The sequence below is a fragment of the Asterias amurensis genome, chromosome 15 (genome assembly GCF_032118995.1).
Source record: "Asterias amurensis chromosome 15, ASM3211899v1".
In the NCBI taxonomy this organism is placed as follows: Eukaryota; Metazoa; Echinodermata; class Asteroidea; order Forcipulatida; family Asteriidae; genus Asterias; species Asterias amurensis.
Window position 1 is genome coordinate 17,653,129 of NC_092662.1, and position 23,579 is coordinate 17,676,707.

A 23,579-nucleotide genomic window follows, 5' to 3' on the forward strand; every position below is an offset into this window, starting at 1 on the left:
ATTAGTGTTCTGTATGGCATAAACAAAGTTGAAACTAAACTAATTTTAAATAAGTTTTTAAATGAATGTTAATACCCGAAACATAAAAAAAAAAAAGCAAATTACTTTAAGACATTGCAAAAATTGTATAAAAAAAATTAAGTTAACCTTAACAACCACGCTTCCCTGTATAACTCTTGCGGAGAATTTTGTTTATGGACGGTTGGTAGGCCAATAGACCTTCATCATGGAGCAGCCATTTTGTTTTTCTGCCTATCATTCTACACCAACATAGACCGTGTCTGAGACGGCAACTTGGCTACAGCTACGACAAACTCACCGATCTAGCCGTAGCTGTAGCCAAAGTCGGCGTTTGAGACACAGCGTAAGGCTGGATGGAACATAGTCTAGTCCCTTTAAATGGAATGAGATGAATTGTGATTATTATTGTGTGAGCAGGAAACCCAACAAAGATTGCCACACAATGAATCAAACTACAAATTGGTGGCTATGGTTATGGCTACAACTGGATTGTCCGTTATCAGACTTTGACGTATCGGACAGAGTCCATTAGTAACTGTCGTAGCTGTAGTAGCTACCAAATTGGATATGACCAGTCTACTAACGACTGACAAAAATTAGTGCAGAATCTTGTCCTAGTTTCAATGTCTAGATTCTTAGTTAGTCTTATAAGGAAAACAAATAAACTTGTTCATATTATTTTGTTCTTTTCAAGATGTCTTCACGTTACACAGGAGATATTTACAGGATATTTAATTTAACTACTTACTATAAAAGTAACAATAAGTTGTTCAAAAATGACTCTAAGCCTCTAACAGTGAGATAGTAAAAAATATACTCATCTTTTTGTGACTAAAATATACTCTAAGATACCCTTGCTGCCAGGTTGATGATAGAAATTTTTGTTCATTAATACAGAGAAAGAAGCTAATCATACTTCAACTAGGCCTACTTTGTTCTTTAAAAGGCACAACATATCACATGAAAATGGAAGTTTAGGTACAATTTACCAAGTGTTGTTTTACTATAAAAAACAACAAAAATACACAAAGTTTATTGTGTGCTGCATAATTATAAAACAAATTACTACAAAGGAAGGACCATTTTGGCATAATGTCATGGCTCTGCTTGCCGCAGAACTCTACGCTTACTGAACCCTGTATAGACAGTTCCCACATGACGTAAATCGGCCACCTGGACCACATGACGTAAATCGGCAATTTGGAACACACAGCCGTGCAGCACAGCGTGGCTGCCTTAATAAACCGAGCGCTTGACGCGCCTGCAAGCCAAAATGCAATTTGCCCGTAAAGATGGCGTCTATTGCAACTTATCTATAGCACATGAATCAATAGGCTAAAAGCGCACAGCCATGGAATGGGCGACCTTTGGCAACACTAGGTGGCAGCAGATTAAATCTTATGTTGTTGGAAGTCAAGCACGCTCAGAACTACCTATAAACAATGGAAACTGACCAGGGCCCAATTTCATTAAGCTGTCAATTAAGCAGAAAATGCTACTTAGAAAATTTATATCCTGAGAAAAAAATTGGTGGGGCACCAGTCACAACAAAGTAAAGTTCATGTTATTTTGGCTGGTAACCTGTTTCTGTTATTTTGGCTGGTAACCTGTTTCTGTTAAGCAATACTTTTCTTTGCTTAGCAAGTTTCTGTGCTTACAGGCTTAATTAAATTGGGCCCTTGTATACTGTACGGTCAACAAGTATCGCAAAGCCTCCTCCACTAGGCTTAGAGGTTGATTCCAAATAGAGATAAGATTAATCATACCAAGTTAATCTTAATTGCTAAGCAAATTGTGATGTCACAATACAAATCACTATGGTGATATTGACAACTCATCTTAAGATGAATCTTGAAGAGGTGGTCATTTTAATATATGGACGAATCAAAATAAAACTTCAAACCAAAATTTCAAACCTTTTCTCAAATCAGCACACAAGTTAATATTTTACAAATATTTGATATTGATTTTAATTATTGCATTATATATTTTTGAGTATAATTTCACATCAAGGCCACTCGGATAAATTCCTTTATTTACGTAAACATTTCTGCGTTTGTGATTTTTTTAGAGAAAGTCCGAGTTGGAAACATCAGCTCGTACGGTAGACAGCATTCTATGTGACGACCGATTTAGCTTGTCTGCAATCTTCAAAGCATCTTCAAGATCTATGGCTTCTTTCAAGCTGGAATTAAAGGCATGCTGCTGCGGAAAAAAGATCATTCATTCATGTCTTGGTTTTTAGACTGTCAAAAGTTCCTCTAGCGGGACAATAACATTTTGTTACCTATCTATCTACATCATAGAAGTCTGTAACAATTTTAGATGAATTTTCTTTAAAAAAGAGTTTGGGTACTTTTTGAAAGACAAGCACAAGCATCTACATCAGATTCACATTAAACTTTACACCCTTTAAAGATAATGTGGGTAGAAAGCTTCCCTTAAAGTATTGTTTGCTGAGGTGCTGTAAATTTTGAGAAATGAGTAAAACAATGTCACAAAACAACTTTCGTCTCAGTGAGACGAAAATTATTTTCGCATGTACTACGAATTTACCGACTCTCCTGAAAACAGTGCTCTGTGATTTTAATTTTTTCAATGAAGCTTAAACTTCTACAGGTTAAATATATTAGGGATCTAGTCATGGCCATAAATTTGATCTTCAAAAGGTGCCCTTTTGCAAAGGGACGGTAAACAAAAAAAGAAAAAAGAAAACTTATTTGTTTACCTTGGACTCCCTTGATTTCCTCTTAATAAATGATGAACCTTTGGAGCTACTTCCCCTTGGAGTCCTGTATAGAGAAAAGAGACCCCTCAAATTTGTGAATATTTGTGTCCATATCGTGACAAACTCTGGGATGCGTTTTGGCGGTCGTAAGCAATAAACTGTTTGGTCTGTGTAATATTGTCAGAGTGACCGTTTTTATCTTCAGAACCAATCAATCCTAGGGGTGTCATGGCCAAGCGGTTAAGAGCATCGAATTCAAGTGCTGGTATTTAAGTCATCGGAGTTTGGGTTCGAATCCCAGTCATGACACATGTGTCCTTTAGCAAGATACTGGGATCCAAGTTTTAGAAAGATATTGAAATGGTGGCATGTCCACCTTTTTGTAGCCCCTGGGGGTTTAGATTTCACAGAGATTTTAGGAACATATTTTCAGAACAAGAGAAGTAGATCAAAGAGTACGATTTCTTTACTTGTGGAAAAATTACAGCTGATTTTCTTCACCAGATTAGCTTTGAAAAGCTGAAATTTCTCACCCTGTATAATTGCTTCTCTCCACCCAGGAGTATAAGTGGGTAACTGCGAGGGTAGAGATTGTTATTTTGTTTGAAAAAGCCTTTGTAGCGCCACAGCAGCTCGGGGCTGTACACTCCCCAGGGAGCTGAGACGGATTAAAAAAGAATGTTATTGGCCCAATGATCAGGACACTAATGTAAAGCACAATAATACGTTTATTTTAAAATGCGCTGTATAAGAACTAGTTATTATTATTATTATGGAAGGTACCTTCTGAAGTAGTACTCTTCCTCCATTCCAGTACTACCTAGCTCGTCATCATCTAAGACATAGTACCTGCCTCGTCTCTTGGTGGGTGTGATGTATATGGTGGTGCCTCCTGCATCTTGAGGATCTCTGGGAAAATAATTCAGTTGAGCTCGTTTACTTGAATACAATTCTTGCAGTTTTCTAGTTGTTATTTTCGTTTTTTTATTCTGGGTTAGTATTTCTCGGCAGACATCTCCCAATATATCCAACTTTGTTTTCTTCTTCAACAATGCTGTCACTGGCCAACTTTCAACTCATGACTCGTTTCAAGTAAAAAACTACAAGGGAAACTGACTTGGGAAAACGATTTAATAATTGACCAGAGAAATTGACCAGAGTGGGATTCGAACCTGGAACCTCCAGATAAACTTGAAGGTGCTCTTTCATCTGAGCTATCTACACCGCTACATGTTGGCGGTCTCCCTATTTTGTCGATATCTTTGTGAGGGGGTGCTAGTCAGAAGCCATTCAGCCTGTAACTGCCATATAGCCAGGGAACACACCAAAGTTTACGATACAACCTGTGAAGTGGCAGCATGCAGAGGGACTGCCTTAATAATAAAGGGATCGCTTTTACTGTTAAAAAACTACAGATGCTGGATCTGTTTATAAAATAAACAAAATACGTACCTGGTGGGTTTCTGGGCAGACGTTTTTGTTTTCTTCTTTTCACTGGTGCTTTGTGATATTGTAGTTCCTGGTATACCAGCATAAACAGGAATGGTAACCAGTGGCACATTGCCCATTGGCGTGTAGACAGTGTGGACTTGAGAAGGGATTGGTGTGGATGCAGATTGCGCTGATGGAGCTTGGTGGGACTGAACTGAGGGTTGTTGGTTAGCCACCGATGGTTGCTGGTTAGCCAGTGGCTGTTGCTGGTTAGCCACAGATGGTTGTGGGTAAGCCAGTGGCTGTTGCTGGTTAGCCACCAATGGTTGTGGGTAAGCCACTGGCTGTTGCTGGTTAGCCACCGATGGTTGCGGGTAAGCCAGTGGCTGTTGCTGGTTAGCCACCGATGGTTGCTGGTAAGCCACTGGCTGTTGGTGGTTAGCCACCGATGGTTGCGGGTAAGCCACTGGCTGTTGCTGGTTAGCCACCGATGGTTGCTGGTAAGCCATTGGCTGTTGCTGGTTAGCCACCGATGGTTGCGGGTAAGCCACTGACTGTTGCTGGTTAGCCATCAATGGTTGCTGGCCAGCTGCTTGTTGACTTGGTTGGGTGGGATTTGACATTGGCTGAGGGATGAATACTGGCTGTGGATTCAGTACATATTGCTGATTGGGAAATGGTTGTTGATTATAAGGCGACTGCCTGGAGTGGGCCTGGTGAGGAGGATTGACAGAACTAGCCTGTAACTGCGGAGGGATATTGACGTTCTGGAATGCCCGGGCTGGAATTGAATTAACAACAGGTTGGGTTTGGAACTGGTTTGCCCCACTAGGATTCCTTTGTTCATATTGACCTAATCCTGAAGTTTGAGGAGGATCGGTCACTGAGGGTCCCACAAAATCACCTGGATAAGAATATTCCCCGTGAGTGTGCACGCCAGTCCCACTGCACATTGGGCATGGCTCTGACCTGGAAGCAGAATGTGACCCTGGGGAAACTCTCATTGATGGGGAAGCAAAATGAGATGGGTGAAGAGATGGACGAGCCCAAGATGGGGACTCAGGGTATGAAGAAGTTTCAGGAATGTAGGATGGACTGCTCCTATACGGTGTGCTCTCAAACTGCGGTGGTTGGTTCCGTAAGCGGGGTCGGTAGGGGGACCCTGTTGGTAGAGTAGATTGCGTTGGTGTCCTAGGCTCAGGAAAGCTTCTTGGAAGATATTGCTGCCTAAGAGTCTCTCTTAATATACTCCTTGGAGGTGGTAAAGAGTCGGTAACTATTCGGTCTTCAAAATCATCTTGACGAGATTCCTGACGAGGTTCCCGACGGGTCCTTCTCAAAGATTCCCTTGACAGAGGAGAATCATTGACCCCAAGGGGAGACTTATTCTGTTCATGAATCTGATCACGGAGGTGGGCAATCTCATTTTGCAATGCAGCAAGAATTTCTGACCGTCTTTCGCCAACATCGGAGCCGACAGAGTCTAACCTATCCTTCCTGACACTAGGCCGCCTAGGATATGTGTCTTTCACAAGAGGTCTTGTGGTCTTCTCAAGGGTGTTCATCTTTTCCATCTGACTCTTCATTCTTTCAATCTCCTCTTGAAGGTCCCTGATGGCTTCACTCTTTCCACTGCTTCTAGTGACATCAGACATCGAGTCGTAGACCCTGCGTGGTTGAAGGGGCACAGAGGGAATGTATGGCTGTCTTGAAATTGGTCTGCTCTTGATTGGATTAGAAACAGGATTCTCAAGTCTCAAGCGTGAGGTGCTTTGACTCTTTTTAGGTGATGCGTTTGAAGAAGGCTCTTGGTGTGACCCATCCTGATAGTGAGTCCAAGCAGGGTGAGGATTCCTGAGGCTTTTATGTGGGGTTTCTCGCCTATGTGAGGGTCTCTCCAGATGTGGCTGTCTGTCTCTGGAGTTCTGATGACCTGGTTGCTGCTTGCGTTGTTGGATACCTGATGAGTGAACTGGTGTGGGATTGGCTGCAGGACGTGGTTTTTGTTTCTCAGTTGATGACCTTCTGTTGGCCTGGGATGTACCTGTAGTTAATCAATTACACATTTGTAAAAACATTTACTCATCATTTTCTATAAAAAAAGAGCCAACATTTGTCTTGCCAAAGAGATCCCCACTAACCTCCCCTTCCCAAGTTTTTTTCGTAACTTCATAAAATTGCAGGCCAAGTTTGGTTTCAATGTCTGGAAATGTCACCAGTCCTGATACTTCAGGGAGGCAATGAAGGTGATTGCCTCCATGCCCCCTGGTCATTGCCTTGGTGCCCTTAAAGTGCTCCAGTAGAAATTTACAATTTCCTCAAAGAGTGCTCTTTACACGACCGATAATGTCAAAATTCGAAAAAAGGAGTACAGCGCCCCAGTTACTGGGTCTAGGTTCAGCAATGTTTCAGTTCACTTAGTGTAGCGCTAGCGGGTGCAAGGAGAAATGCTTTGTTGCCCTTGCCCTTTCAAAAACTAACAACAGGTCTGTGTCACCAAAAAAAGCTAATGCACACTTCATATCAAAAAGTATCATCACTTCTGGACTAAAACAAACGTGAGATTAACAATCTTAAGCAAGTGTTTCAACAGAAAACAAAACTAACTTCTTAAAAGAGGAGTCTTGTCCGTTGATTTCTTCACAGCTCTACTTGAACGGAGACTTTCCTCTTCTATTTCTTCATCCCTTTCACTGATGTCGTAGTCTGAGAACTGCGGACTCTCCCAGTCTCCACCTGGTAACCTCCGGATGACCTGTGGTGGTGACCTCTGACCCAGGGGTAACTTGCTTGACCTCAGACTTTGCCTGACACTGAAATGAAAACACATTAAGGTCATTTCATGGTTTGGTCTACATATTAAACTATAAATATTTTCTAATCTAAATTTTATGTTGACATCACGGTATCAATTTTAAAAGGTGACCTGCACAAAATGGCCTTCAAAACTATGTTTGATATTAAGTCTAGCTTTGAATATCTCGAGCCAGGACATTATAACATGTATAAAGTCACATTTTGAAGTGTTTTAGACTGTGTTTTCAAGAGTACCATGAATGAAGGAATATTGAGCGAGTTTCTCTCACCTTTCTCTGGGCTTTCTGAGCTGGTTCCTGCCATCGTATCCAGCACCACCATTCTGATTGGATTGTCGGCTGCTCTCCGACCCCATAAATCCACTGTCTGCTTCTGGTGACATGAAACCATTCTCTGGCAGTTTCTGTCTGGATCCATCTCCTCTAGTGGTGTGCTCAGACTGTCCAAGAGGGTAATGTTGGAAGTCCGAGGGTCCATGCTGCTCGTTCCTCAGGCTGGGCTTTCTGATGGTGATGGGGTCTTTACCAAAGTTCTTGTTGGTAGTGTTGGTGAGTGACTTTGGTCTTGGAAGTTGACTCTACGGAAGTGATAACACAAAAGAAGTTGCTTCAGAGGAAACAATAACGGGCAAAATACTTCTCCAATGGCGGTATTAAAAAACCGGCGTTTGAGTTTCTGTGCTTATTTGACTGTAGTGGTGTTAGCACACCACATGGGTCAAGCACTGTGGCGAATTGTGGGTTTCACTGAGTCCCTGTGGTAATGGTTTGGTAATTGGTCTGATTGCAAAAATACAACAAAAAACACCCCAATTATGATCCTCTGTCAATGAGATTTATAAGTCTAAAGTCTGTATTTAGGCGTTTCATTGACAAAACAATTTAAACTGGCTAAAAAAAACGGTGCTTTTTGAATGAAAATGAATGAAAATAATCCCACACAGGAAAGAATGTTTTATCCTGAGGCATACTGGATTTGCCTCTGCTGGAAAATGCATCAATCTTCCTATACCTGTTTTGAGTGCCTCTTTCCACCTGAAACATCTTCTGGCGTATTTCTTCTGGAATTTCTGTCATCTCCTGAAAAAAAAGAAATCGTCAAATTACTTTAGTACAAAGGATGGGGGCTTCTTCTGTTACAGTTCAATATTTAGCCAAAGAATCCATAATAAAGACTTGGCCATGAAATGTCCAAACTTGACCAACCTGTGGCGTGGGGTTGTCTGGTGGGTTGCGGTGGTGAAAACAGTGATGGGGCACCATGGTGACTATCCTGTGATGCTTGTGGTGAGTTGCTAGAATAACCACTGTGGTGAGATTGATCGGTCTCCTCACGTTCTACACCTGGGTATAATAAAAGGCAATCAATAAAATAAAAAAATTGCAAATTCTAACCAACTTCTTGAATTTTAAAAATTTTTACTCTGCAAAATGTCCGACCTAAACACCCTCCTTTTACAAGAATGTTTTGCTTGCTTAGATTCAGTGCATTGTCTTTGAATAACTTGTGTCTGTAAGTAAGACACTTAACCATGATTGCTTCATAAAGTTGGGGAGGTAGTGCTTTGTGCTCTGTTTCCATCTTATATTTCAAATACAGCTCCACAAACCTTGTGATAAAACAATGAGCGCATCGAGTGTGAGGAAGCACCCAAAAGGTGTTCTTGCCTCTTATGGCTTCCCGCCGGTTTGAGAGAAGCGATCTCGTTGCTTGTATTCAAAAGCCTCCTAAAGACATTTCTGTTCCCCAACCAATCCTAGTTCGTTTGTTTTTCTTTTTGTCATTTATAGCGCTATATAAATGCTTTGTATAATTATTATTATTAATAGCTAGACTGTAAAGTGAATTGTCTACTACCATCTTGTTGATCTTGATCTTGATCTTCATGACTGCTCCTCTCCTCAATGTGTCTGCAGGGAACAAATTAAAGCCAGGGAGAAACTTCATTCCTAATAACTTTCTTGGACCTTGTCTCCAAACCTTGTCCCTACCTTGGGATCAGAATGAACGCACGAGTTCATGTACCATGCCAACCTAAACATCTTAAACAAAATGAGAAGCATTCCCTTTTCTAAAACCTTCCCAATGCCCCCAAACGATAACATCAAAAAACAAATAATAAACAATTGTGAAAAAAAAAACCTATGCACTGCTAATAGCCCAACATGCATCTTGCTAGTAAAGTAGGATTTGAAACTTTGCACAGTGGGAGTATAATTAGGTGAGGTTTGCGATAATACCTTGTCAACCAACGGTTCTTTTCAGAAGCAACACTACTCAAAAGAGAGATGTTCACATAATGTTACCATAAACCCCACTTTATTGTGGTAGTTGTAAACAAAGTCTTAAAAGGGGAAACTGCATGGCACATAAACCTCTAAATAAAATGTTTATTCAGGTTTTTTTCATGGCACTAAAATTTAAGAAAAAAGACACAAGCAAAATCAGCCGGTCAACATATAGAAGTTGCATGCCGGTAAAAGTCTGAACTAAATTGATTCAAATTTGAGTCAGAACTGTCAATATTATTATAGAACTAATGTAGAACATTATTTCCTAAACATTGTTAATAAACATCTTGTAAAATTGGACATGTAATTTCAATCGCAAAAAATACATTAAAGCAAATTCACCATACTTCAAAAAAAGAACTAACCTGGAGTTCTTTTGGAACTGCCGCTCCAGTTCTCGCTCCAGTTCTTGGTGAAGTCGCTCCTCTAATTCTCTGCTTTCATTGCTTGATTCCTGAGATTGTTGTCGGTGGGGCGGGGAGATCGTTGGCAGCGGGTTATTACGTAGGTTATTCTATCAACAGCAAAAATCAAGAATTATTTTTAAAGGTCAAACTATTCTAGCACATTAGGGTTTTTTTTCATTTAATAGGCAATCACATTAAAATTTGAGGTGACATCATGACGACGTCATCATAGCCTCACTTGATGTCACCTTGAAGGTACAATCTCCATAAAATATAAGATTTTATGTTTTCTACCATTGAGCTGTGTTCAAATTGCGCATGCCAACATAGGGCTAAATAGCTAAGTTGGTAGAGCGCCTGCATGTTAATACAGAGGTTTCATATCCCACTCTTGTCAATTTTTTTTTAGTTCAAACCCAAAATCTTTTAACATTTTACCCAGTCAGTTGTTTTATGTGTGAATATAAATCAGCTATAAATTGAGCTCAAATTTTCACAGGTTCGTTTTTTGTGCATATGTTGAGATACACCAAGTGAGAAGACTGGTCTTTGACAATTACCAAAGGTGTCCAGTTTCTTTAAAGTACACAAGCTTGTTTTGTTGCATTGTAAAGGAACATTACAGAATTGGTTTTTGCTAACATAAATCTGTGGACATTGTGTTTTTGTCCTACAAAAGTACATAGACCCTTTAAGCATTTCAAAAATATTGTATATGACATCATAACTACATCAACGTGGAAGCGTACATTTCAATCAAGTTTGCCCTTCTGAAAAATATGAATCAGGAGATGTTTTTCAGGAATGCTTTGCCTTGGCGATGATGAGAAGGTTTTTGTTTTCAGTAAGAAAACAATAAGGCACTCTTAGGTCCATTCTAGATAAAAGCTCAAAATAAAATACTCAGCTTTTGCTCCTAATCCAAGTAAAACCAGTGGAAACAGGCAGTCAAATGTGGAATATATTACCAACTAAATATTGATTCCATAAAATGCTAGAAGGAACTCTTAAACTACACCTTGTAATTCTATTTTCTACTTTTACACACAAACTCACCTGAACTATTTCTGCAACATCCTCCAGTTTCATACCAAGTTGAAAGATTTCACCCTCTATGGCTCTGTCTGGGTCAAAGGTCATGTCCCCTCCTCCACTCAGCAGGCTGTTCCTACGACGGAAGGCGTTGTGTTCCTCCTTAGCATGCATGTATTCTGCTTCTAGCTTCCCCTGATCAGACTTGAGGCGGTCCAAGACGTTTTTCTGCTCAGAAGGTTCGATCTGATTGCCTTGGAGTAACATTCCAAAGGAGTCGACCTGTGATGCAAAGACATTCAAACAAATCCAGACAACGTGTTAATAAGAAGACAAGCTTTGAGAATTTAGATAATTAGAGCACAAGGGCTGACCTTACATGTAAACATGGTAAAGGCTTTCAGGCTATTTTTTTGTCCAAGGGAAAAACAATCAGGATTCAATTTCATAATAATAAACTTACGCTTACCAGAATAAGGTTACCAGTCGAACTACCATGTCACAAGTACAACTTGTGACTGGTATCCTGCACATTTCTGCTCAGCAGAAAGTTGTTAAGCAATATTCTCTGCCTAAACAGCTCTATGAAATTTGGGCCTGAAATCAGACTGAAGTAGTAACAATACCTGTTCTTGAAGGCCTTTTGCTTGGAAGGCTAGTGCCATAAGTACACCTTCCTCTGCTGGGAACCCAATCTCGCCTCTTTCTGCTTTCTCCAACGTACTGGTACCTGAAGGCCCTATGTTGTTGTTGTTTGTCTGGATACCCATGGTAGAGTGGCCAGTCTGGATGGTTTGTGGCCCTCCTAATGGGCCCCCTGAGGTGTGAGAACTGGAAGAGGAAATAATAAGGAAAGGAAGATAAATTAGTATCAGATGGTGACTTTTTTAAAAAGCAATTTTAAATTTTCTGTCTTCATAATTGTGCCTTATGTAATTTTACTGGTTTTCCTTTTTTATCTGCATTTAACTTTCCTTTAAATAATCTTTTTGACTTGATGTACAAAATGTCCGCAATTCAGCCTTTGGCTGCCATGATTATTTTTAATGAATAAGCCATCAATGAATGTATGAATGATTTTATGGTACAACTAATTGTGTGGCTCTACCGAGGGTTGCATAACCAATGCTTCAAGGTAGTATCCATGGTACATCTAACCAAAAATCAGAACCATTTATCCAAGTATTCAAAGTGACTTTTTACATGAATCTTAAGTTTGATACTTAGATGATAGGTTTTGGCTAGCAGTTTTTTAACTTGTCAAATGTCACAATATTTTGGTTTTGTAGTGTTTTTGCATATTATATATAGTGACAGGCTAATTATTATTTTGCGTAATTACCAATAGTGTCCACTGCCTTTAATGGGTCCAAATGACTTGCACAGTCTATATCCAGCATATATTCCCTACCCTAGACAGACATTATGAAGATAAATGATAAGGCATTTCAAGTACATGTACTAACCTGGAGGACATGATGTGGTGGACAGTAGCCTGCTGTGGTTGGTTGAAATTGACCATACCGGGCTTCTGAGCAGGTGAGAATGATCCTTGTAAGCTTTGTCCTGGTGCTGGACCATCCGAGTATAGACTGACTCTTGCTCCCAGCTTTAACTGATCTATTGTGTTCTCGGCCTGAGCATATTTACCAAGTAAATCATCGTAATTTTTCTGGAGCTGGCCAACAAGCTCATCTGCATGTCGTCGAGTTCTTGACTCCTCTTGCAACCTCAGGGACAGGTCAAACTTGGACGGATCGGAAGATAAACTAATGTTTACACTGCTGGCATCGGAGTCTCTGCGGAGATTAAGTCTCGGAACACCATTGGGTCTCTTACTGCTACTAGAGTTTCTTTGATTTCTACTATCAGTGCCATTTGAGTGTCGATGGCTCGAGCGATCAGTAAGGTCCTCCGATCTTTGGGAATACCTTGGAGACCTGTGGCTCCTTTGAGAACTGGTACCAGAGACACGTGGAGAGTTCCTGGTTGATGAGCGAGCTGATCTAGGAATACTCGCACTCAAAGACCCCTTAGGGGTTCCCTTGTGCTCCGATGCCTCATCTTCGTTGGTTTTAGGGGTGGATCGCTTGAGAGGCTTAGAGGCTGGTCTTGGTAGGCGGTTCCTATTGACTGCATTTGGGACAAACTGACCAAGACTCATGCTTGCAGAATCACTGTCTTTACCATCGGTGGGATCAACACTATAACTCTCTTCAGCTGCGCCTGCTTGGAGGTTTTCATGAAAGCCATTAGCAGTTACTACAGTCTTGTTAAGTTCCATAGATGTCCCCTCAGAGAGAATGTCTGATTCTAACGAGGACCTCCTATCATTTTCAAAACCACTTGCCATCCTCCTATGGTCAACATCTTCAAACTTCGTAAAAATTTCAGCTGCTTTTTCGTGTTGATCTGATTGCTCTAGAGGAGAACCCTCTAAGTAGTGCTCGTCGTTATTGTTTTTGTAAAAATGCTCAGGATGATTGAAAACGTCATCTGAGTACCCGAAAGATCCGTCGTTAAGTCCGTCTGATGCATAGTTAAGGTCCACTACAGAGGTATCGGCCCTTGGGGTGGCCTGCATGTACATCTGTAAAAGCCCAGTGGAAGACCCATTCCCAAGATGCTGCCCATCTTCAGAGAAGTCATCTTCGCTTGGTAAGTTGCTGCCGGAGTCATACTGCCCTCTATGGTTCAGTAATTCGCTATCGTTCAGAAGGCCACTTGTTTCATGCTCTCCGTCAAGCTGTAGGATTTCCCCAAGAGACTCATTAGTGAGATAGTCCCCAAGGAGGATGCTATGGTTCTCATCTTGGGAGAGCACACTCAGCTTGGGCGGCTGGAGCCCTGAGAAGGCATCCAAGGGAAGATCAGGATCATCTCCCTCAAAAGACTGGCTGCTCATCATGCCTTCCAGGTCCTCAAAGGAGGCTGTGTTACCAACATGGCTCCTAGCATCATCATCGTGGCCTTGACCATTCATAATACCAATACTGATCGTCCATTACGTTTCAATCAAATATAAAACAAATTTTTACATATAAAAGATTCCTTTAAGCTTTGTAACTTTTGTTCCTAATCGGCACTCTAATATAGTTCGGTGGTGAGTTTTGTTCGGCTGCTCCATGAAATGTTGTTCAATATGGCTGTTTTATTCTTGCATTTTCTTCAAGTTGTGGTGATCTGGCTCATCTCGTTATAAACTGAAGAAGAAGAAAAAAATGGCAACTTTCAAATTTACGCATAATTTACATTTTTATGTCAAAGTCACTTTTGGAAAATGGGCACCAATGTTGAAACTGAGTTTTGGGGACAAGTGCCGCATCTGGCTTTGCATTCTGCCAAACAAAACAAGGTTAGATCAAAGCAAGGTTTTATTTCATCCTGCTGTTTTGTGAGTGACATTTGGGCATGTTTCTGAGAAATTTTAGTTTAGTTTTTGTGCAAGACCATGTTAACAAAAACAACTGTACATGTGTCTCTTCGTATTATGATCGCTGATTCTAACTGCTTTTAAACACACTCACACAAATTAAACAAATTGTTTGGGGGTTTACAATTTAGAATTAAAAAATTTTAAGATCATAAACACAGGTTCAAAGTTTACTTGGGAAAATAATATAAGAAAAGTGTCTGGCTTTATGATAATTTTTTTATATTTTAAATTCAACAAGTTTTGAATATTATCAGTGCAATTAAATGATTTTAAAACTGAAACACTAGACCATTTGTATAAAGCCACCTCAATGTGTTTGCATATTATGCAAAATATGCTAATAGCTTTAAAGTTATGCTGTCTAGCACCCACTGGTAAATAACTCAAGTATCTGGCTGCCAGCATCGAATTTCCGAACAGATGGTGTTGCCAGAGCAGAGTTTTACGATCCTGGGGTTATCATTGCATGATACATGACATTTAGATGAGCTTGGATAGGAAAACAGGAAAAAACATTCAAACACTTCACATAGTCAATACTGCTTTCTGTTTTAAACATTTATGTAGAAGTTGTTAGCCTGTGTATGTACAATGTACATGAATTAAGATAGAGGGTGACTCAACACTAGTATTAATAGTTTGTTTCCATACAACCTTTGACAGCAGAATGATTTCTAACAACATCAAGCGAGATCGGACATGCTAATAATTTGACCTGTAAATGGGACCAGCGTTTGGTGATTTTGTTCACTGGTTAGTTAAAGGTAACTACTTTGTACAAGTCACATGTCACAGCTACTACTGACACAACAAGCTCATCTGCAAGGCTAAATCGGTATCAAGGCATGACCAGGCAGAAATTATTTCAGTGGGAGCAAATAGCTTGCAAAGAAGTGAACAATTGTAAAACTTGTACACAGCAGGAAACAGTAACATTACTGAGGAGATAACATTATACAAATCAGAACTGCTGTGTACTTTCAATCAAAAATACCCTCAGTGGCCCAGTACACCAATTTCAGTCTGGCACTACAGCAGCTTCAAAATCCATGAGCAATTTTTTTATTTTATTTTTTTGGAAAGTCACCCCTCCCTAACAATAACCCTATAAGGCCAAGCAAGGTGAGGGCTAAAGAACAGAGTGGGGAAGGGAAAATGAAGCAAAAAGCCAAGAAGTTTGTTTATTAAGAATTATGAGACTGGATTGGGAACAATTGAATATGTCGTCACAACATGCTACAAAGGTTTTTAACAATGGCTCATCCTGTAATATTTACCAAATAACATTTCTTTCTTGTCTCCATCTTCGTCTACATTCTTCTTGTCTTGTTAATCCTTGTTGTTCCTGCGGCACACGCCTTCATTGTCTCTAACTTGCTGCTTGCAATCCTCTGGTACTGTCAGTTCAGCTTGCCCTACGACGCACATCCATGACCCCCTTATTCACTTCCTTCCTGATTGCATGATTGGAGTGAACAGTGAATGTAATCTCCACAGTAGAGTCACAGTGTCAGACAACTTGGCATGGGAAGAAACCTCACTCAACGTCCCTCATGATCCATGGGATATTGACTGTTTGGGAACTGTTTGTATGTCTTGAGAAAAACGCTGTCTCCATGTGGCGATAAAACTTAAGGATGATCAACACATCACGACATGATGAAAAACTTCATTCCTGCAAAGAGAAAGAACTGCAAATTAACATTTCACACAAAGAGGTTTTGTGGTTGTTTTTTTTCTTGAAATGGAGATTTTAACTTTTTATTTAAAATACAACACAGCTGTTTTCCCCAAACAACTTCCTTTATGCGCAATTATTTTCAAGAGAATTAACCAAATGAAACAAAGTCAATGCAAGCTTAGAGACATTGAATGCAAATAATTTAGTTTAAACTAGCCCCATATAAAAAAAATGCTCACTCGTCAACATTTCTGTCCATAACATAATATAATAACAGTCAATGCCACACCAGGGCCCAATTTCATTAAAAGCAGAAAATATTACTTTTAATGCTACATGTATTAGCAGAAATGAGCAGGATACCAGTCGCAAAATTGCACATGTGACATGGTACTTTGGCTGGTAACAATATTCCAGTAAGCAAAATTTTCTTGTGCTTAGCTACTTCTTGTGTTTAAGCCACTCTATGGAATTAGACCCAGGTTGCAGTTGATAATCAAACTTGCTGACTTCCCCTTTCTAAAGACTGGGATATATCACACAGGCATTCCTATCTTTAGTGGACACATCCTATAAATAACCAGTGCTTCACCATTCATTGATACCCTGAGTACAGTGTATATTTAGTCTCAATACTTGAACCATTTTGACCTCTAAGCTCAACTGACCCATTCTCCTACCACTGAGGCAGTGAGGACTGCTGAGGTAATGTAATTTTGAACGAACAGCAAGATGTCAACATGGACTTTGGTTTCTACACCATATGGACAACACTGTATAAAGTGTAATACATTGGTTCCTAAAGATTGATTTCACAGGCAACAAATCTCATTATATTCCACTGGCTGAAAAAAAAATAATTAAATGGAACAGACAGGTCAGCAATTACAGGGAGCTGTAGTCTTGGTACAAGACTTTCTTGTTGAGTTGCTCAACCTCTACGCTGTAGTCTTGGTACAAGACTTTCTTGTTGAGTTGGTCAACCTCAACGCTGTAGTCTTGGTACAAGACTTTCTTGTTGAGTTGGTCAACCTCAACGCTGTAGTCTTGGTACAAGACTTTCTTATTGAGTTGGTCAACCTCTACCTGTACTAAGGTTGGTAGTACCATCATGGTAGTACAGTACCAAAGGCCCCATTCACTCAACGCTACAAATGTTGCGACTATTTCACCGATAGAGGGCGTTTCCCGCCATGTTGGGGTGGAGTTTTCCATCAGCGCCTGCTATCGTCCAATAGTAATTAGCGCAGCTAGGAGAAGTGGAGCGGGGATCTGGGCCCTAATTGCAGGGGTAGGAATTTTGTAGAACCTGCATTAGGAGGGTTGTAAAAGAAGGGGAATTACTCCCACAAACCAATTTGCACTGTCCCTTTAAAATGAAAAGCTTGAAAGAATGGTTGACATTCATTCCGCATGAGCTCAGATTGTCTCCAACACTAGGATAGTACAAACACATGTGTGCAGAGTAGACCATAACAAACACCTTACAATATATTATGACAAGTCTGGCACACAAGTCTGGCAAACCAAGCGGCACGCTATAACCGCTTTGACATCTGCTGCCTGACGGGATATTGGCAATTTTCTCCTCGTTGCAGCTCCTTCATAAAATACTATCAATGTTCAACTCATTGGTGTGGTGACTCCATGCTCACACCATAGAGCTGGGTCCTACATGTACACTCTATGCTCACACCATCTGTTCCATGCTTCCCACTCTACAGCACCAATACTGAGTGCTTTCTTTGATTCTATCCTACTGTACATATTAAGAACATCACATACAGTTCATAGTCTTTAATCGGACAGCAGACTAAGTATATGGGCGCGTTGATTTTTCGACCAGAGTTTTGGAATTCTAACTTATACAATGGATTGTATTTGAACAGTCCCTTTTATCTGCAATGATAATCTACAGAGCTGTCATGAAGTTGACAGTTGCTAGGGTTCTTAATGGTCTTTTCAGGGATGGCTTATTCAGACTAAAATCAAGTCAATCTACAAAATTGTAGATAATAAAAATATTACATGGAAGGATTTCGTTCAGCAATTTTGAGTAGCAAAAATAAATTTGTGCACACTGAATGACTACTAATAAATTTATTTTGTGTATTAAACACCACCATGAAAGATGATTACACAGAGTCCAAACAATGTAGGAATTACTACAAAGCGAACTAACGACTGGAGAAAGAACACCCATTTTCTGTCTTTGTGATAGTGACTAGAGCAGGACTTTCTACAAGCTTTGCTTCAGTCACTATTACAAACAATTTACCTGGAACCTTGTGCACTATCGTAAACAGATCAGCCCAAAATGACTCTATTTGGACTGGTGGTGTACCTTTCATTCACACTTTATAACTGCCATAATGACCTTCATAAAGCAGTGGGTTTGAATGAAGTAATTGGTTCTTTGACAATTTGATCTCAAGCTGAGAGAACTTGTCAAGGTTGAGGGTTGCTGTGTAGCTGTGCCTGACAACACTGTCATAAACTTGTCTGAGTCTGTCAAGTGTTTTGCATGACATTGGATCAACAACCATCATAAACCATAGAGGAAGAACTTCCTCCATGCATAAACCAAGGACCAAAACATTTAAATTTTTTCAAATTGCTCCAACCAATGGAACCATGAAAAGTCATTCCAGCTGAGTTATTTTTCTAAACACCACATAAATCTCAACAATTTGAATTCTTCTTTAGAACCAGTTAGGCCCTAAAGCCTATCAAGTTTTTGCAAGAACTTTATAAGCCTCAAAACTTTCGAAATGGGAATCATTCCAAGGCCTACATGTACCTCAGCAGCTTCAGAATAATTTCCAGGAAGAAACACATTGTAAACTTCCAAACCTCAAACCCTAACAACATGTCCTTGTCTAAACCACATATCTGGTTATTAAAACCACAACCCCGCTTGGGGCTGTGGAATAGTTTATCTCACTGCCATGGCAACCAGATTCCATAGACAATCTTTTTATGACCCCATGCATGAGTTGGTTTGCATGCTGGCACTCACGTATACACATGTGTAGGCCTACATAACTTCCACAACTAATCTTTCACTACATTTACACTGTATGAATCACACATACTTTTGTCAGGTAACCTGGGGCCAACTTCATGGCTCTTCTAATACCTAGACTGTACGGTTGAATTCTGCGCATGCAATAAGTCACCATACTTTGCTTATAACGCTACAGGACAAGCGCAGAAATACATAGCGCAACTCTTTTTTGGCGCAACTCCTTTTTAGTATAACTCCCTTGTACCATCTTATTATATAGGTTTATTTTAAAATGACATTTAAGAAACCTTTGAGCTTGCATTCTTTCCATCTGATACACACAATAAAATGCCCTGAATTAAAACCACTTTATGTACCACTATACTGCAATTGTCACTTTGTATACAGCACTCAGACACCTAAATATATTATTTGTTGCATTTCTGACAGATGATGCTGTTTCAAAACGAAAACAAAACCTTTCAAACATGTGTACACCATGGACGATTAAAAATGTGATGTGAAATGGTACACTGCTGAGGGACAGATCCTGAAAATACTTCAATTTAAGTTTTAAACAGACAATCATTGTCAGATTGTTTTCATGCAATACCTTTTAAAAATGAAAGCTTGCTACTTTCTCAAATCTATGAAAAACAAGAATTTCAAATTCAATTCAAGATATAGAGATCAATTGCCCAAAATTTGAGCTCCATACAATTTTGGTTTGATCAAAGATGTCCTGCGTTACAATATCCTTGAAGCATCAATGGACAATATTTGCCAATGATTGAATGGAGACCCCACAGTGAGAAAGCTTAGTACACTTGAGTAGGTATTAATAATGACTAGTAGAGTGTTTGGTCAATCAAAACTAAATCTCACTGCACTCAGCTCGCTGGTGAATGGCCCTTTTTGTTGCACACAACCAGATTTGATTTTGAATGCAGCCCGTTTTATATTAGCCAATTATGCAAAACAGGTCATGTCCAAAAAACAAACAGAAATCTTTTGGTCTCCAAGTTTGGGTATATTTCTTCTCTGCTACTTGAGAAGTGAATTTGTTTTCATCATTTAAAGCTCATATGTAACTTTGCATGTCAGTTAAATCTTGCTTGGTAATTTTTATGAATTCGTAGGCTTTATGTAGCCTGTTGTCATTACTTGTAGAATATTGTTATCATTACGATATTTACTACAATTATTTTATGTAGGCCTAGACCATTTTCTTCACAACTAGGCCTACATTCTTTGTAAATGTACCGTATGTAATGTAGGCAATTTGCTTTGAAAATACAATCTATGAAATCTAAGGCATTCTTTTTTTAATGTATGACCAGAGCCCGATTTCAAGAATGGCTTTAAGACAAATTTCTGCTAGGTGCAGAATGAGCAGGATTAGGCACAAATTTTACACGAAATGGAAGTTTGGTTGGTTACATTACTCTGATAAGCATAATTTTGTTGGGCTTAGTTATTTCTGTGCTTAAAAAAGGAGCTGTATGAAATTGTGCCCAGACTTGGTCTGCTTCATGGAGGCAACAAATGCAATAAACTACATGCTCTTGGTCATTGCCCCTTAAAATTTTCGAACAGAAATGTGCAATCTAATAGATGTTAAATTTGCATCAGGGATAAAGAATATTCATTTTGGCTTTTTATTCACACCGTGTGTTAGCACTGTACAGGCTACTTGGTAACTTTCCCAAGTTCTGTGGAAAAAAAGTACAATTTCCTCATAGAAGTGTCAGAAAGGAGAAAATGCCGAGGTGCCCTTGTACAGTAGTTGCCCAGAAATCAAAACACCAGAGCCTGTACTTAGCCAACTTTGTTGGGCTGTTATGGCTCTCTTTTAACATTGGTACTCATGATAAGACTAAGACTAAGAGAGCCAATAAAGGTGGGCTAGTCCTTTCTATATGTGTACACCAAACTACTCAAGATGCCTTGCTGGTTGCTCTATGGTTGAAGGCTCTTTCTATTTTGTGGTCATTTAAAAAAATTGTGTGGTAAATATGTGTAAATTTATACCTCCATGACTTAATCAACCCTATTTATATTTAACCCATTAAATCTTTTATAGCACAAATGAAAACGCAGAGTTAATCATCCTTGATTAATAGTAGGCAAGTCTATTGGCTTATTGACCAATCTAAACATAAACACAGCATGTCCTGAGTGAGTATTCTTACAACATCATTAGTGGGTTACGTAACAAAACAAAAGACTGGGGGACTGGGTGTATTGCATCAGGGATACAGCAATTTGGTTTTACCATTAATTCGTACCGATGTATGGTTAGATAGTTAGTTGGATCTGCCCTAGAATAGCAAAGGTTGGGGGTTCAAATAAAAAACAATTATTTTCCCCCACTGAAATCCCCCCCCCCGATTTTTTGTCACATTGCACATTGTGGAGAGCATGTTAAACAAAATCGATTTTGTGCAAGCTTGATTGGTGTAATTTTCTATTTTCAAAATCGAGTGATTGACAGCTCAAACATTTTTCATGAAGTTACACTGAACCAAAAAGAGCTTGTTCTCTCCTCAACTGTGCAAAGGTAAGTGAAAACTGGGCAGAAAAATCTCAGAAATAAAAATGTGTAAATGTATTTTTAAAAAATAAAAAATAAATGCCTGATGCTAATTGGCATCTGGGCCGGGAAGTGGAGGGAGTCCAGCGTATTGACAATGTGACTTCAAGGGTACGAAGTGACTTGGGTACGAAGTGTCTTGGACACGAAGTGATGTCATACATCGACCCAAAAGTCTAATTATTATTACACAACTTGTCCCAAATCCTTATCCTGGCTCTGGTGAAATACTGCACAATCTCCACATATCAGGATATGACACGTGCAGGTGACTGAGCAGTATTGTTCCTAAAGCACCACTGATTATCGATAGCAGAGCCATGAAATCGGGCCTGGCCCACGGTGTGATGTGAAGGATTCAAAAGGACTTGGAGCAGTAGGTAGGTACACAATGTAGGTCCAAATAACAATGACAGGGATCGAGGGTTGTAGTACACTCCTTGAGAACTACACGGTTTGCGTGGTGATAGTGAAACAAACCTTATATAGTTCTATTTTTCTACGAGTACTATAGGCTACATGTAGGTAGTCGATGGAGAGATTAATGTACTGGGCTGGGCCCAATTTCATACTCCACTTTGACCACTTACTAATTCTGAGCTTTAAAAGATCACTCTCCGCTTGCACGGCAAGCGCCAAGTTTCTGCTCTAGCCGAAATTCACCGCTAAATTTGTAAAATAGGCTTCCTGTTAATAGCAATTGCCTGATTCTGTAAAGCACTAATTCACATAAGCAGAACCATGAAATTGGGCCTGGCCCTTGGTGTGATGTGACTATACGATTAGATTAGACAATGTATGTGACATACGTGTGTACAGTATAGACCCAGTAACTGTACTCCTTTTTTCAAAATTTTGCCATAATATCGGTAAAAAAGGAATACAGCGGCCCAGTTCACCGATCCGATAATGATAACATTTTTTTAAAAGGAGTACAGCGCCCCTCCCCAGTTACTGGGTCTACTATAGTTGCAATAACTTAACCCTCCTGCCGACAGCGTAGCATGCAGGAGGGTTACGTTATCGCAACTAGGTCTACTAACTACAGTTTGTTCAGTAAAGTGCCTACAACAATCCGTACACAGCACATTCACATTCACACAAAAATAGCCCCGCTTTTGTGCCCAACTCTGAAATTTGCCACAAAAGTGGGGCTAGCCTTAGTCATCACCATCATGGTCATTCTCTATTTCACAACCAGCAATAGCATGCCAGTGAACAAGCCTCTACGATATTTGTTGGTATCGTTTGTTTTCCTATCTCCAATGCAATTATGTTGTCAGTCGTGTTCTATTCCAAGTTGGTAAACGATTAACTTGCCTACAAAAATAATCCGTGGGCCTAGCGACATCTCAAACTAGACTAAGGTCATGAAGGTACTACATGTAGGTAGGGATTGCGATAACGAACGTTACCCTCCTCCCGCCGTCTGGGAGGAGGGTAACGTTAATATCAATTTAGTAATAATATAGTAAGGTTCATGAATTTCATGTTTTCCTTGTTTTATACAAACAATACAACCAGGCAAACATACCTTCTATATCCGAGAGACTATTTACGTCCTCACCACAGTCTTGGGATGTAACTTGAAGTAGTTCATGCATCCATGTTTACAGTTTGTAATGTTTGTAGCAACTTCCATTTCATTCTAAACTTCGAACACCTCGCTCTGGTGTAGACAACAAAACACATTTTTTTAAAGTAAAGGATTTTACGCCCTCTGTTGTTCAAAATGAACGCTTGAATAACGCTGCACCTGCTGCTAGCTACATGAATATTCATGATTAGGCTGATAATGCAAAACCAAACAAGGTTTGATTGGATTAGAGTTGCGAGAGAAAGTGACAGCGGTGGTATATTATTCCTAATTCTGCTGAGACAAATTTCACATGTTGTTTATAATTTTACTGGTTTTCTGCATTTTTTTGTAGTCTACTCTAACTCTAAACGTTTTCGTTTTGATGCTTTAATCCACTCTCAATTAAGTCCATCCAATCAAAATCCGTATGTAAACACAGTCTGTTGCATATTGAAAGTAGTCTAGTGAACGTACTCTCTCCCTATGTGAGTCTATAATGTTTACACTCGTTATCAGACTATTTCGTTTGAATATTCATGAGGTACCTGTTTAACAA

At 39.7% G+C, this 23,579-nt stretch overlaps 1 protein-coding gene across 6 annotated transcripts; it reads right to left on the bottom strand.

The window, feature by feature from the left end:
- Window positions 1–21: 21 nt before the first annotated feature.
- On the bottom strand, window positions 22–23,121 carry LOC139948498 (uncharacterized). 6 transcript variants are annotated; one of them, XM_071946664.1, is made up of 15 exons: window positions 22,979–23,121; window positions 15,441–15,838; window positions 12,194–13,697; window positions 11,354–11,558; window positions 10,752–11,009; window positions 9,654–9,802; window positions 8,855–8,907; window positions 8,203–8,340; window positions 8,009–8,076; window positions 7,267–7,574; window positions 6,788–6,993; window positions 4,202–6,224; window positions 3,533–3,658; window positions 2,750–2,813; window positions 22–2,226 (listed from the first exon to the last, which is right to left on the bottom strand). In XM_071946664.1, exons 2-15 carry the CDS (start codon window positions 15,448–15,450, stop codon window positions 2,089–2,091), a joined length of 5,250 nt encoding a protein of 1,749 aa, XP_071802765.1. In that variant the 5' UTR covers window positions 15,451–15,838; window positions 22,979–23,121; the 3' UTR covers window positions 22–2,088. The 6 variants fall into 6 exon arrangements, with proteins under 6 accessions (XP_071802765.1, XP_071802763.1, XP_071802762.1 ...); XM_071946662.1 differs by having other exon boundaries at window positions 12,194–13,720; XM_071946661.1 differs by having other exon boundaries at window positions 12,194–13,910.
- Window positions 23,122–23,579: the final 458 nt, after the last annotated feature.

Excerpts from the sequence above, each read along its gene's own strand:
- LOC139948498 (XM_071946662.1), bottom strand. The coding sequence starts at position 13,710 with ATGAATGGTCAAGGCCACGATGATGATGCTAGGAGCCATGTTGGTAAC. Across the intron at positions 11,010-11,353 it reads CAAAAGGCCTTCAAGAACAG|GTCGACTCCTTTGGAATGTT; the intron begins GTATTGTTACTA and ends TTTGCATCACAG. Across the intron at positions 2,227-2,749 it reads GGAAATCAAGGGAGTCCAAG|CAGCATGCCTTTAATTCCAG; the intron begins GTAAACAAATAA and ends TTTTTTCCGCAG.